We start from the raw sequence: 16,211 nt of genomic DNA on the forward strand, positions 1-16,211 counted from the left end.
AATGCAAATCCTGCAGTAATTAAATAAAATGACATTTACCCGCGGCTCGGCGAGATGCAGGTCCGATTTAAGATAAAGTATGTCTCAGTATATGACGCATGTATTTCTATAGTTTAGTTTTGACATTATTTTATGTGAAAGATGGCACACGAGCAGACGGCCTACTTGATGGGCAGTAGTCACCGTCGCCCATTGACATCCGCAACAATGATGTTGCGGATGCGTTGCCAACCTCGGTTGTTTAGGTAAAGGGAGGGATGGGGATAAGGAAATGGTAGGTAAGGGTGGGAACAGGCAAAGGGCAACCGGCTCTCCCACTTATCGGACGGAACGCAGCCGTTAGAGACTGCTTCACGCCGATCTTCTATGAGAGGTTGGTACTTTCCCAGTCAAGCCAGCCCATGTTTGAGATGAAGTTACTTGACCACAGCTAGGCTCTACCACCTATTACATGACAAAAAAAAAATTCTTGACAAGTTCCAAAATTTATTTGTACGTTGTAAGTTTTTAGACCATCTGTAGAGATACTGTAGAAGTAGCTCCAGATGTGTTGTGGAATATGCAACATGGAGAATCAGGATTAAAGGGAACACAAAAGTTTTAATAAAGAGACAAAAACATACGTTCTATCACAAAACAACACGCTGTCGTCATAACTATTTTGACACTACCTTCTCTAAGAAGGTTACTATCTTCATCATATCATCCCAAATAAGTGCTGCTTCTGCACTTGAGATGTTCCCACACCAAACGCCACAACGCCTCTACATTCTGGTCGAATGTAACAACAAATTATGTTATCATTAAATGACCGGTGACCTTATCGACAGGCCGTACTTACAATGACCTGAATCAGTACCCGGTTTTCCCCTGGGTGTTGACCAACTACGAGAGCGAAGAGTTGGATCTCAGCCAGCCCTCCAACTACCGAGATCTGTCCAAGGTAAGCGACACTAACCTAGTGGACGGCCCGTCAGTATAAATATTAGTAACTAAATGTTCTTACAGAAAATATTTTTTTCATATACATTTTTTTCATATAATTTTTGAAGAAAATTCAAAAATGATCTTATTGATATAACCGGCAAAGAATATTCCTTATCCATAGCCCATCGGAGCCCTGAACCCAAGTCGGCGCGCGTACTTCGAGGATCGCTACAACACGTGGGAGCACGAGTCGACGCCGCCCTTCCACTACGGGACCCACTACTCCACCGCCGCATTCGTCCTCAATTGGCTCGTACGAATTGTATGTATACAGATATTTTATATTAATCTGAATTTTTCATATAAATTGTGAAGTCTTTCGTCCCACATACATAACGGAATCTTATTATTATTTGTTATACCTCACTAACCTTTCTCCTTATTTTTATTTTGGTTAAGAATCAATGGCAAAGATCGATATTAATTTTTAAAGCTGACACTCTGATGTATCCGATCTATTGCGGAGTCCTCGTTATTGTGATTCAACAACCACACGAATACAATTTTGTCGATACTTTTTCCGTAGAAACCAAATTATGAAACTGTTTTAAGTTTATATTTTAAAGTTTCATTTATACAGACATTAATAGCGGAAAATACTCACCTCTTTATAATGAAACTCTTACATATAGTTTTCTTTTGTAGGAATTAGGATCCCAGGGTCTTGTTTTTTGTACAATAGTGTGGATATTTCATTATTTTCCTTAAACTTTATAAATACAAACAATCTGCTTTCCGGACGGCTCTCGATTACATTTAACGACACAATTATTTATAATAGTTCAACTTATTTTCTCGGTTTAAATATAAAAATACCTACTTTTTGATTGTCCACAATTTCCTTCGTAATCAAACAATCATGTTTAATTGCAGTTCTTAACACCTAGCTGGTGTGTAATTATAAAAGTTGTTGACGTAACATGGAATATATATTAAATGGTGTAATAACTTCATTTTATCTTTTCCTTTCCTGCGCTGGAAATGATCTCAGTGCGTCTAACACATTTAGAAATGTGATTGTCTTATTACACTCCCCAGACGCCATTAAGGTGACTAGTTAGGGTTCGTTGAGAGTTTAAGATGGACAAGTTAATAAAAGATAAGAATTTTGTCCTGTATATTCAATATGGATTATTCTCTTTATATATAGTTTGCTGTTATCATTGTTTTGTTTTCTAGATAATACACATCGTTAAATGTGACGGGATTAAGTGACTCTTATAATATTTTGTAAACAAAACAGTATAAAACGATGGAGATAGTTTTATTTACTTGCTCATTACATAACATACACAACAACTATATACACATATTCCTACATGATGTGAGAGGTTGGACTAACGGAATTTTTGTTTTATATACTCGTAAATATAAAAATTGCTTATGATTTTGATTTTAAGAGCAAACAAAGTTTTCGAACAATCTACTGCTTGATTTTTATAAACCTTAATAGAATAAAACTACTGAATCAGTTCCACTTGATAAGGAATATTATACATTTTTAAATATAATATACCATCGATTTTAATATATATCAAATGTATATCTGTATTCGCTGCAACTGGAGCCACACCGCTATGTTCGTTCATCGTAAAATTAAAAGCGTAATGACGTATGAGCGGGGAGATCATGATTTACGAGAGACGACCGACGTTCGTTCATTTTCACACGACGCAGCAACAAAAACTGAGACTGATATATGTAACACGACAAACGCTCCTTTAAATATGCCACCATTTAACTCTAATGGCTGAGAGCAATTAAATAACTCATATATATTTATCGCCTGAATTTCTGATTCGTCCAATAATTCGTGTGTCATGAGAAATTTATTATTATATATAGAGAGTTCGTCGACTTTAATATTTTTTTGATCCGAGAATATACTCGTATTTCTATTAGTACGTATTCCCTACGTTAATATAATCTCAGTCAAAGCGTACCGCGGAGCGATCATAATGAATTACGTGTTATATTCATTGAATGCGACTTGTGGAACGTCAAAACAATCGCACGGCGAGCGACGACGGCTGTGAACAGATGCGCACGCGCAGGCCGCTTATTGGATGTGATGCTTGAAGTAAAAGTGTCCGCTTATTTGGATGTAATGAAAATAGAATGACTCATTGTATTCATTATATTTATTACAAACATTAAGACAGAATATAAAGAGAGAGCCGTTCACTTTGATGAAGTTCCATTTTGATTCCTTTCTAATTCTTAGACGAAATATATTATTTGTATTGAGATCGTGAAAGAGTATATCAACTTCGTATTTAAATGACAGTTAGAGAGAATGTATGGAAACATACAAAAAATATCTATTGCTATAATACAAACGCTTACGTATTTTAATTTGTACCTTCCGACTCACAAGCTTGTTAAAAAGAGACCAAAAATATAGTATCACTGACTTGTGACTTGAGAGTTCTATCATAATTTGGTGTCCTGTATCAGGAACCGATGACAACCATGTTCCTGGCTCTGCACGGGGGAAAATTCGATCACCCAAACAGACTGTTCTCATCCATCGCAATGTCTTGGAAGAACTGTCAGAGAGACACCTCCGATGTTAAGGTAGGAAAACTCTCGTTGTGTGAGATTTTGATGTTGTCAGAGTTCACGTATTTTAAAGTTCATTTTACTGTTTGTGTTATTTGAAAGTTTAATGAGACTTTATTTTCACAGGAACTCATTCCAGAGTTATTCTTCCTACCGGAAATGCTTGTGAATAGTTCTGGATACAAGCTGGGGATAGCGGAGTCTCCCTCCGGTGACGTGTTGCTCCCGCCCTGGGCATCGTCAGCCGAGGAGTTCGTGAGGATCAACAGAATGGCCTTGGAGTCTGAGTTTGTCAGCTGCCAACTACACCAGTGGATAGATTTAATATTTGGCTATAAACAACGAGGTAAGATTTTTTAATAAGACCTATTGATGTAAAGTATATATATATACTGTACTATATATTTTATATAGTTATATATGAGCTAGTCTTTCAAAAAATTAATGAAAGGAAGACCATCTAAATAAGATAAGAAAAGTAAATAAACTTTAGAACTTTTAGCAATTTAGCCACAAATATATCAATTTTTTTTAAATATCAAATGAACTGCTCCGATTATATGTTAAAAAAAAATATTCATCCGACATGTACATTGGAAACGAGACGAATTAAACTTTTCTTTTATTAAATTCCTTATTAATATACTTAAACATATTTTATAAATGTTCTAACAAACGCAGTTTTGATCAAAATATATATATAATATAGAGACTAACCACAAATATAGAGTAACCCTTCAGTTAGGTAAGATGAACCAAAAATAGCTGTCATAAATTTTAATGTAAATATTGTAATAGCTACTCACCAGTCATCGCGGTGACGACATTTGAATATATTCAGAATTAGTGCATTATAAAAATGTTAATTGACTCGTCTCTATGACCCAGGCCCTGAGGCGGTCCGAGCGACCAACGTGTTCTATTACCTCACGTACGAGGGAGGAGCTCGTATCGACCAGATCCCCGACCCCCTCACTCGGGCCGCTGTAGAGGACCAGATAAGGAGCTTCGGCCAGACGCCGGCACAGCTCCTCGCGGAACCTCATCCGCCGCGCGCCTCCACCATGCACCTCGCACCGCTCATGTTCGCTGCTGGTTAGTAGTTAGTTAGTCGTCGTGACCTGCCTCTAACATCGACGAAGGCTGAATTGTTTTTAACAGTGTTGTTAATCTTCTTGAATTTTTACATCTATACTCACTTCTTTAGTTCTTTATTTTCTAGAATGTCTTTTTGTGTTCTTTAAAATTTTTATAATTACGTAAATTTTCAATAATAAATAAGACTATGATATATTTTGAAAATGTAAGTGAGAGACAACCCAAAGATTTTAAACTACGTCTTGGTCTCTTGGAAGTCAGCAAGAAACCATGTAATGCAATTTTGCAATAGTTGCGTTGTAATAAAAGACAATCCAACAAGACAATCCTATCGTCTTTCCGCCCAGCTCACTCACTTCTTAATCTCAATCCCAGCTCCTGATGACGTGTGTCTGCGACTGAAGCTTCCGTCCAACGCGGCGGTGGTTCACGTGTCAGCGAACACCTACCCTCAGCTGGCGATGCCGGCCGCGGTCACTGTATGTATCCTATAGCTCGTATTCCTATATTACAATTGGGAAGTTATCTGAATGTTTTTGTTGCTGTAACACGCAAATACATTGCAACAGTTGTAATATATTTTGTATGAAGTCACCTGAAACAGACGATAGATGTCGCTACTGGTTTACATATACATATTTGTAGCACGCGTTATATCTTCTTCTGAACTCAACCCAAACACCACGCGGATAAAAATAAAGCTAGTTATTTATATTGGGGCGCAGAAAAATATGAACACAATTATATTTGATTCTGCTTTGTGACGCCCTCGCTCGTTCCTCGCCAGGTGTCCGCTGCGAGGGCGTTTGCGGCCCACCGTTGGTCGGGCGGCGGCTGCGCTCACTCGACACCAGCTCGCCACACGGATCACCCTCCTCACCCTCAACAACATCACCCACTAGTCATGGACCCCGTCTGGGGTGAGTACACTTTAAACTTATTACTTTAGTTTGTAGTTTCTAAGAAAAGACACAAGCGACGCTACCCACACGTCGGTCTTACTGTATTCATTACTTACAATAATGATAAGCAAAAAAGCAAGAAGCAAAGCAATCTGCCATGGATATTGGATACTGAGAGACTTTCTCTTTACTTCAACATCTGTGGCTGACATTTCAAAGTCCAGAAGCTCTCTTATAGAGCTCTAAGCATATATTTTGGTTACATCTGGAATATATCCATATATTTAATATATCCCCAGCGGCCGGGGGCGCTCAAGCTCTATCAAGACGTCAACTGGGAGATAACTTCTCTCAGCGTGTGAAGGCTCGCAGCAACTGCTTCGTGACAACAGTCGACTCCCGGTTTCTGATCGCGGCCGGCTTCTGGGATAACAGCTTCCGAGTTTTCTCTACGGAAACCGGTCAGTAAATTATGTTCTTATAACTTCTACCCTCAGCCAAAAAATTCTAAATTTTGTTCTTTGAGAGACTTAGATTAGGTTAGGTTATCTGATATCTATAAGAGGGAATCTTCCTTATTGTGATACCTGACACAGATTACTTAACAGGCTTACTATGATCCTCTATCAGCTACAACTTTGGACCGAAAGCTAAGCAAAGCAAAGGTGTTCATTTAAAACTATTTTCAAATTCAGAAGTTTGAAATTTCTTAACATGACGTTACCTTTATTGAAGTCTGATGTATTATAGTCACATTAACTTATGCGCATAAACAGTGGCACATACCTAAAGAACAAATACTAGAAATCCTTATTTGATTGTTCATTAATTTATTACAAGTCATATTGACCTGTCCGTCATTGACCTTTCCAGCCAAAATAGTCCAGATAATATTCGGTCATTACGGCGTGGTGACGTGCGTGTCGCGCTCTGAGTGTAACATCACCTCGGACTGTTACATCGCGTCCGGCTCGGAGGACTGCACCGTGCTGCTGTGGCACTGGTGAGGAACGGGTTTGATTCCCGATTTGACGTTTATAACACTTAGGAGCAATTATTTCTCACAACGTTGGCCATTTCGTCTGACCTCCCCTCGCTTTTGTCCGCAGGTCGGCTCGTCACGGCGGTATAGTGGGTGAGGGTGACACTCCCGCCCCCCGCGTGTCTCTGACTGGACACGACGCCGCCCTCAACGGAGTTCTGGTGTCCGCGGAATTGGGACTTGTCATATCATCCTCTATAAGTTAGTAGTACTGGTTGTTTAACACCCGACGGAAGAACAGAGATATTCTGAGTGTGATGCGGATGTCTGACCGTGGCGTCGCACCTCTCTTAACGAACCGACCGATTTCGCACCGATAATTTTATCTGAAGGCCAATTTCCTGGCGGTGGTTCTAGGTTTTGTTTATATTTGTTAAGAGTATCATCTCTTTTCCAAAAGGATGTAAAAAAATTGGACTGTGATTATTCAATTAAGACCTTAAGGCAGGCTAGGCTAAATTTCATTCTTCAGTAATTCGATGAAATATCTTGTACGGCTTTATACTCGTATAAGAAGATGAGCTGAGAAAGGGCCATACATTCCTACATTATAATATGTACTACATCACCAGCTAGTTATACTGATTCACTTAACGGCTCTTCTCGTAGCCCATAACACCATCTGTGATATATTACTTAGTCACACATAGTTAATAAAAGGTACTTATATATTGTCGTCCCTCTCTGTGTTACTCTCAGACGGTCCCGTGCTGATCCACACCACGTTCGGCGAGCTGCTCCGCTCCCTCCTGTGCCGGGACGCTAGTGGTCCGCAGCAGCTGGCTCTGTCTCGCGAGGGCGTGGTGGTGGTCGCCTACGAGCGAGGACACCTCGCCGCCTTCACGCTCAACGGCAGGAAGCTGAGGCACGAGACGCATCATGACAACTTCCAGGTCAGTTTACGAAAGAATAATATACTAGGAGCTTCTATGAGTAATTAAAAACCAAAACTCTGTAGCTAGTTGGGAAGCTGCCGTCTGCCATAGTGATCCATAGTTGTCACTAGATGTCGCTACAAGAATGTATTGCAAAAATATTAAGAATATACTTGTTTTTATTAGAAATATTTTCATTTTGTATGAAACGGTAAAATTGTTAACCGAATAAAAGCTACTAATCACATTGTACGTAGTTTTACACACGAATGACTAGAAAATTCTCAAATTATATTTTTTATTTCGTTCTATCAGTAGTTTCTGTTTTTAGATCGTAACAGAACAAGATTACTGAACTAAATGATCCATCCGGTAACACGTCATACAACTGACTGGGGTGTTTATTCATCGCTGACCAAAAAACAAAAATAATGTTTAAAACTCGCTCGGATGAGCTACATATTACAACTATATAAATGTTACTTCCACTGATTTGATCACTGCCGCTTCTCTTTTGGCTTTGTTGACTCTGCCAAACATATTTTCCTGTATCCATATTTCGCGGCCAGTCGTAATGCGACATGCGATATATGGAAAACATTTTTAATTTCCATTTTAATGTGTCATATGCTTCCAGTGTCTGGTACTATCCCGTTGTGGGGAGTACCTGGTGTGTGGTGGTGACGCGGGCGTGGTGGAGGTTTGGCGCGCCTTCACCCTCGCCCCGCTCTACGCCTTCCCGCCCGCCGGGGCGCCCGTCACCAGCCTGGCGCTCTCACATGACCAGAGGTAGGATACGTCATACACACACACAAAGACATCGAAAAGTCTACTAAGGCTATTTGTGGTTTTATGAGTAAAAACACAAATTTAATAATGTTCGCCCTCAGACACGACTGGAGATACTTAAATGATAATAAATATTCCTTCCAGATTCCTGTTGGCCGGCCTCGAGAACGGCTCGCTCGTGGTGTTCCATATAGATTTCAACAGATGGCACCACGAGTACCAACAACGATATTAGACGGTTAGCTGTTACGGAAACTTGATAAGACATTATGATTGTTACTGCTTTAACATAAGATCGACATCGGCGTGCACCGTTCACTCGAACGACGCTTTATAATAAGGACTCTTATATGGCAACACTTATATTTATTTTATTTTTGCTAAAGCGTTCGTAAAAACAATTAGAATGCCTGAAAACATTAACTGCACTCATCCGTTACATTGTTATAATAATATTTTATCACAATGCCTCTGTAAAAACATGATTTTTGGATTCGTGTAATCGATGTGCAATTTAAATTTAACGAAGAACTGCAAACAAAGTCAATGTTAGATCTAACCAATGTTGACTCCGTTAACACGAGCCGCGGAGCACGGCCGCCGCCGGGTGCGCGTGTAGTATTAAGTGAAATTTTATATTTATAACATTCCAATATTATGTTGTTTACTTTAATTTGTATAAAATGAATTATTTCTTTTATCAAGATTATTTTAATTAGTGCCATGCAAATTAATTGACTGCAAAAATCGTAGTGAATAATTTACTAGTAGGATTAATTTTCCCTGACGTCCTTCAGCCCTGAGATTGTGTTCTTATTATTATATTTAATGTGCAATAATGTAGTAATATTTATTGAATGAACTTAATGATTTACTCGATTCTGTCCTATTCCAGTATTCTATTTATTTTCAAAGCATTCCGAGTCCCTCTATCTTACCTCTACCGGTGGTGGGTCGGCTAGTACTTAATAAAGTTTGTTGTTGTATTGTTTTATTCTGTTTTTAGTTTATTAAATGGTCATATTGACTTATGTTGTATTTTTTTTATTTTCCTTTTGTTTTATGTTTCTTTTTATATCTGTTCTCTGTTACTTTGGTGTGGCAGGAATGTGCTAACGTTGTTGATAGCGTAGACGGAATGCTAAATATAATTCGCAAATGTCAATAACTTAGACTAGTTATATTGTTAAGCTAATATGTCACGGCTGGGAAAAACACACCAGAATAGTTTTTTATGCAATTGTATTTATTGTAAAAAAAAAACAATTAAATGCTATATTTTTGCATCCACACTGGCACCGCTCCTTCCGTTCTGTGATTTAGGCTTTAAATGCACACTAGAAATATAAATATATCTTCTGATATCTGTGCCAAAACTATTGTAAATTACAGATGACATTGGTTAAATAATAGTAAAATTTACCTCTCTGCCTACTTTCCCCAATCTATGACACTAGGTTAAGATGTTAAGATCCTTTCTAGCCAATTCTAGTTACAAATTCTCTTAGTATCTTTTAGAAAATTGTACAAATAATCCTTGAACCCTTGTCTCACGTCCCACTGTAGTGTCTACTCTATAAGAGCCCGGCCTCCGAGCTGGCGCTCTACTTCTATTATAGTTATAATAATGTTCTTATGATAGCTATATGTTACAATCACTAGCAATTATTTAAATTTTTTTGTAACTTGCTAGATGCTTACTTTCTATAAGGAGCTGCAAGAGATTGTTAGTGACTAGTTGCTGCAACCTATTCCGACAACTCAAAATATGTCTCGCCTGCTCAAAATCTCTAGTGGATTAATAGATTGCTCTAGGACATTCATCATCGCTTCTAATCTTCACCACATATTCGGTTTAGTAACGACTTAGATAACAATTTCTAGTTAAATATCTTCTAAGATAGGGTTTACTTAAAGTTAAATATAGAAAAGAACACGAAATTAAAACTGCTTCTTGTCATTCCCTTACTAATTATAAAACACCACCAGCACGCAAACAGCACGCTACACGCAATTCTGTCCATTAATATAAGGATAGTTATAAGAGTAATGTTGACTTACAACTTAAGGTTTTTATTTAATAGTGTAAGGACATTTGTATAATACTATAATCATATTTCTATTCAACGAGTTTTGCCTATTGCGACAGATCACTTTGAAGTTTTCATTTAGTGTATGGCTATTGGCATATTTAACGTGACAGTTGACATTTGTCATTTCATGATCTACTAACTGGGCTTTCAATGGCGTCAGATGCAGTTACCTCAGGATTCGCTTATTACGCGTAAAAAATATTCATCATATGCTTACGATTTTATATGGATTGCCTTTGTCATTTCATATATTGTTTCATAGGTTTATATTTATAATGTAATAAACTTATTGAACATGTAGTCAATCATAGTTTAGAATAATTTATAGTAGTAGTCGCTACCGAGAATAGATTAAATGACCATCATTGCAAAGGTTGTTGAAAGTGTCTTTATTTTATATAATTTTGCAAAACATTCATTTCTATTATAATTCTAGTGTCGAAAATATAGTTAAGTAAAAATTTTAGTTAATAAACTATTGTTAAAGTTACGATTAAATTTATGTTGTTACATGGACATGTAAAAATATATGTTGTACTTATATTGACGTGTGTAGCGAATTTAGAGTTGATTAATTGATAATTATTATTCAAATAATTAATTATAACACAATTGAAAACATCTTTTGCACATGCTTTTAATAAATCACAAATATAAATGTGATTTGCGAGCATTTTAGACAAATAAGCAAAAGTTCATCAAATGTATTTTTTCTTGGTTGCGAGGATTTCGTTTAAGTCGTAATTATTGGAAAATTTACTGTTATTTAATTTTTGGACGAATGTCTGTATTGAATTGTTATGCTAAGTATATGGTGCGTTTGTATGTATTAAAGGGGTCGTATGTAATAAAATGCATTCAATAATGTCTTAGTCTTTTTTTATTTCCCCATTGAACCCTTATTAAAAAAATGTGAATTTGAGAAAAGTACTCGAAGAATTAGTAATGTGTATTGGATATTTGCCGGTCATTCTTCAAACGAACAGATAATCGATGTTCCCGAGATATTTTTGTAGTGAAAACTGCTTTAGAGTAAGCGTAAGGTAGAAACTCCCTCTACAACAGTGGATATAAAAGGTGGCGGAAAATGACAGGATACGGGCCGCCAATGACTGGGATAGTTAACTCATTTTGGGAAGACCAAAAAGCTTTCATTGATTTATATAGAAAATTAATCCTCTTGGAATCCTAAAGAGCGAGTAAAGATCTCATACTGGAGCCCTAAACTAAGGTTAAGACTATAAGTATTAATATAAGTCTACAAGTATAAAAAAAATAATTAAAGTGAAATATCAATAGAGCTAGTTTTTTTATCTTGTCTGTTACTGTTATAGGTTTGTTTTGATATAGTTATCAGGGAGGGGTGGGTTGTTCAAATCCAACCTATCCTTAGGTTTCAGATTTATGAAAAGAAAGAAAAAAATATGAAAATCATTTGTCTTATTTAGGTGAAATTTTGCAAAATTGTTTAATTATTGCTACTTGTTGAAATGAGCAACTATTATATTCATTATCTAGGCGTAAAGGCAGCTCCAGTAATTAAATAAAATGATACGATATATTAAAAGAGACTGTAAGAGAAAAGAGAAAATTTTATACCATTGTAACATTAAAAACTAAGTTAGACATAATGTCAAAAGAATGTTTTAAAAGTCAATATTTAATTAAATTATAATATCCATAAACAAGTAATAAAAATACTATCTAAATATTTTAATCGGATCTATAACTAAGTGATTTTATTTGTTCTTCCATAATTTTTCAAATATGAATCGTTTTTAAGTTATACCTTAAAACTTTTTTTCGGATAAAAAAATTCTCTGACATTACCGTTATAATTAATGCAACACGCACCTAATCTAAAACATGTTTTTGTAATTATTAATTTACTATTAAACATTGGTAATTTTTAATATCCATATTATATTAAAAAAATATATATATTATTTAATCTGACTTGTATGTTACTTGTTTCTGAACGTATACTGTAAAGTGACTTTGACGTTTAACTCTCTGTATCCTGTCTTTCTAAGTTTCTCCGCTCCCTTTTGCAATCATGGCGGTGAACAACATTTCCAAAAAGCGAAAAGTACGTTAGAATTTCGTCAATTAATTACTAAAATATATTCTTTAGATTGAAGTCCTCATACCGTTTAATGTTTTAGGGGTTGATATGAAACGAATTATTGTAGTGTTACTTGTGATGTTAGTGGATGTGATATCTTGTGTTTAACAAACAGTGCTTTACACGATATTTTCTTTACTTTTAAAACGCACTAGATTCTAAAATTCTGAGCTGTTTCACAAGTCTGCGTAGTGCAAATAAGGTAGAAGAGCTCTTAATGTGATATTATAAACATAACCTATCGGTATATTTGCAGTTCGTCGGGGACGGAGTGTTCAAGGCTGAATTGAACGAGTTCCTTACTCGAGAGTTGGCCGAAGATGGCTACTCTGGCGTGGAGGTGCGTGTCACTCCTACCCGATCAGAAATCATCATTATGGCTACCAGGACACAAAGCGTACTGGGAGAGAAAGGTCGCAGGATCCGTGAATTGACGTCAGTTGTACAAAAGAGGTTTAATATCCCCGAGCATTCAGTCGAGCTTTACGCCGAGAAGGTCGCCACCCGCGGTCTCTGTGCCATCGCTCAAGCTGAATCCCTACGTTACAAACTCATTGGAGGTATGTCACTAAATATTTTACTATCATGATGTAAGAGAAATTAACATGAACAGACTTTAAACAACATCCTTAATAACGAAACATTTCATGACTTTGGAAAGCTATTCATTATTATTGGTGAAGTATGTTAAAACTTCTTGACAAGTCTAATGTTGTTGTTGATCCTTGAACATCAATTATAGGATTGGCCGTCCGTCGTGCGTGCTACGGTGTGCTGAGATTCATCATGGAATCTGGTGCTCGTGGCTGTGAAGTCGTAGTCTCCGGCAAATTGAGAGGTCAGAGAGCTAAGTCTATGAAGTTTGTGGATGGACTCATGATCCACTCGGGAGACCCCTGCAATGACTACGTTAACACCGCCACCCGACATGTACTGCTCAGACAAGGAGTACTCGGTATTAAGGTACGCAATATATAACATTAGCATTATATACAATAAATCATATGTAGTTAAAATGTTAGTAGATATAAGAAGTACTTGAGCAGATTATAATTATCACAACTTTTTTCCTCAGTAGCAGTATTCATGTACTTATCATTAATAGTAAAACACGCTGTCTTATTATATATGTCTAAAACCACAAAATCAGGGATTGCACACGTCTCCATGGTGTGGAATCTAATTTTTGTGGTAGAGTGACCAGCTTGTTTATTGGAGGGTCCATCAGTGTGGGCTCTTGACGGTACAGGCTGGACATGTCCCATATACAAAGTATAAAATAGTGTATAAACATTATATATGCCAGACCACACCGTAAGGTTCTTCATCATGACATGTGTACATAAAGCAAGACTTAAATTAGAATTATTTAATACTTGCTCAGTTATTGTATATATTTACAGATTATAAAAAGTTTTCTAATGTAAGAGTAAGTGGCCAAATTAAGATTAGTTATTTATTTATAACAAAATTGCTTTTTGACGAGTGGCTTATTGTATGTATAAAAATCTGTAAATCATTCATAGTTGAAGTGAAATTAATGAAGGTTAACCCATCGCTACGATGGAAACTGGTACTGCTGTGTATGTGAGTATAATATTAAATGAACCGTCATGAAACAACAGGTGAAGATCATGTTACCGTGGGACCAACAAGGCAAGAACGGACCCAAGAAGCCCCAGCCGGACCACATCTTGGTGACAGAGCCCAAGGACGAGCCCGCGCCCCTGGAGCCCACCTCGGACGTGAGGTCGTTGGCCCCGGTGCCCGCCGCCGCACCAACGCCCGCGCCTGTCGCTGTCTAGCTATTAGGCTAATATATTATATAAAAACATACACGAGCTCTTTCATTTAACTCGTTGAATCAGAAATCTAAGTTTGAAACTTGAAACTCAAGACAATTTCTTAACTATTCATGTCCAGATGTAGATAAAAGTGATTTAAATATTTAAAATTTGAAGAAAAAGTAGTACAGAGTTTGAGGATAATTTAAATTGTTCTTAAGATTAAGTTTGGACGGAAATTCCAAAAAACTAGGTGGCGGCAAACACATCTTGTCCGTATAGAACCCGTCTCCGCTAAAGGGACGTTTGTGAAATACTGCCGTGTAATAAATGTTAATAGCCAAGTGGGATGGAGTTTATAAAGCGCAGTTAACAGAAGGAGTCGCTGGAGGGGTGATGGTCGGACGGCCACTTGAGGATCGTCAAGTAACATTAGTGACTGCTTTCGTGGTTGATAATTAATTTGAAAAGTCCAGCTCGGAACGAGACAGCAGTAACCAGGTTAATAAGCAACTCAAAGCATAATGCCTATAGAATATAATAATAACGCCTTTAGAATAATTAAATCTGGTTTCACTACACTCGTGCTGCTACAAGTGGCGCCCTCCGTGCCGTACTAATTATAATCTACTATAATCCTTAGAATAATTGTTATGACTGATTATGGTAGTTTCCCATTTACAGCACGTTGAATGTTACAACCACAGCACGATCAAGCACTCTCAAAAGTACTGCTTTCGCGTTGCGTACAATCGATACCAACCTCAGTGACAGAAAATTAACAGGTTTTTTTTCTTTAAGTTGGTATTGATCGAAATTTTACTTATGTTATCGTGAGTGATTAGTAATGTTTATTGTTGAGAATATTTGTAAAGCTTTCGTCTTGTAGTTTTTTCGAAATACTCAAAAAGTTAATTCAGAACCCGTTAAAAAGTTAATATGAGGATGGATGAAGGTATAAACATTGACTATTTTTTTAATATTCTATTACAGACCTATACTTTTGTATGACTATTTTTATTCTCAACACTGAACTCAGCGCACTCTGCTGGTGCACTAGAAAACTAATTCATATTCCAATTAAGCATTAGCACACTTCGGCATTGCGCGCCACCGAGTCGCATTAAAAAAACTGAGTAATTGATAAACTACCCATAATTAATTATAATACTGAGCCATTGTAATTTTATAATGGCAACATTTAAGTATCACCTTGTATTTGAAATCTATAAATACTGGCTTGTCTTTTTGTTGGACATTACTGGAAGTAACTGATCATTAAAAATAAGACTAAAACTGTACCTCGAACAATATATTAACACCTTAATTTACTGTAGAATGGGAAATATGTATGTGTAATTAATAAGTTACACTCGGGACTTTATACCCCGGGACGCTTGAAGTGGGCTGCAACACTTGGCTTGAAATACTATATTCCCTATATTAGATAAACAAATACACAGACAACCTTTGTGTTTAAAATACTCTGGTGTGATTTACAAGTTACAAAATTATTCACTGACAATAGCTTCTGCCCAGTGTTACAGCACGCAAATTTTTGGAGAGTACCTTCCGCAAGTTAAAACAAATACCTATTTTAAAAAAGCAATCCTTTTCTACATCAGATTCTGATCACAATACGAAAAGTATTTTAATAATGTCCGAATTGTACTCACCACAATTAAAAATAACAAATAAAAATGTGATAAATACGTCAATACACGTACTTATTTCTCTGCTTATTCCCTATTTAATAAATCTTTTTATAAAGAATAAAAATAATTAAATTAATGGGTAAGTTGTGATAGAATCTTTATATATTATTATTAGTTCACAGCACAGATACCTACTAAATTAATATTGTGGCTACACTTAATCTTCATTAATAGATACATACCATATAACAAGACATTGGTCTGGGATCTGGGTTAACTTTGAGGTAATAATTTTAACA

At 36.6% G+C, this 16,211-nt stretch overlaps 2 protein-coding genes across 2 annotated transcripts in view; both read left to right on the forward strand.

The window, feature by feature from the left end:
• Positions 1-9,286, forward strand: part of LOC116774284 (neurobeachin) — a 217,203-nt gene extending 207,917 nt beyond the window's left edge. Inside the window, 13 exon segments of the mRNA XM_061524874.1 lie at positions 831-943; positions 1,109-1,249; positions 3,445-3,564; positions 3,676-3,895; positions 4,438-4,644; positions 5,023-5,126; positions 5,435-5,567; positions 5,849-6,010; positions 6,423-6,552; positions 6,659-6,792; positions 7,291-7,484; positions 8,104-8,255; positions 8,400-9,286. Of these exon segments, the coding sequence (XP_061380858.1) occupies positions 831-943; positions 1,109-1,249; positions 3,445-3,564; positions 3,676-3,895; positions 4,438-4,644; positions 5,023-5,126; positions 5,435-5,567; positions 5,849-6,010; positions 6,423-6,552; positions 6,659-6,792; positions 7,291-7,484; positions 8,104-8,255; positions 8,400-8,490 (1,901 nt within the window). The 3' untranslated portion in view covers positions 8,491-9,286.
• Positions 9,287-12,311: 3,025 nt separating this feature from the next.
• Positions 12,312-14,309, forward strand: LOC116774410 (small ribosomal subunit protein uS3). The gene is made up of 4 exons (XM_032667138.2): positions 12,312-12,437; positions 12,730-13,033; positions 13,216-13,436; positions 14,099-14,309. Exons 1-4 carry the CDS (start codon positions 12,405-12,407, stop codon positions 14,276-14,278), a joined length of 738 nt encoding a protein of 245 aa, XP_032523029.1. The 5' UTR covers positions 12,312-12,404; the 3' UTR covers positions 14,279-14,309.
• The last annotated feature ends 1,902 nt before the right edge of the window (positions 14,310-16,211 follow it).

Source organism: Danaus plexippus, chromosome 26 (assembly GCF_018135715.1).
Source record: "Danaus plexippus chromosome 26, MEX_DaPlex, whole genome shotgun sequence".
Classification (NCBI taxonomy): Eukaryota; Metazoa; Arthropoda; class Insecta; order Lepidoptera; family Nymphalidae; genus Danaus; species Danaus plexippus.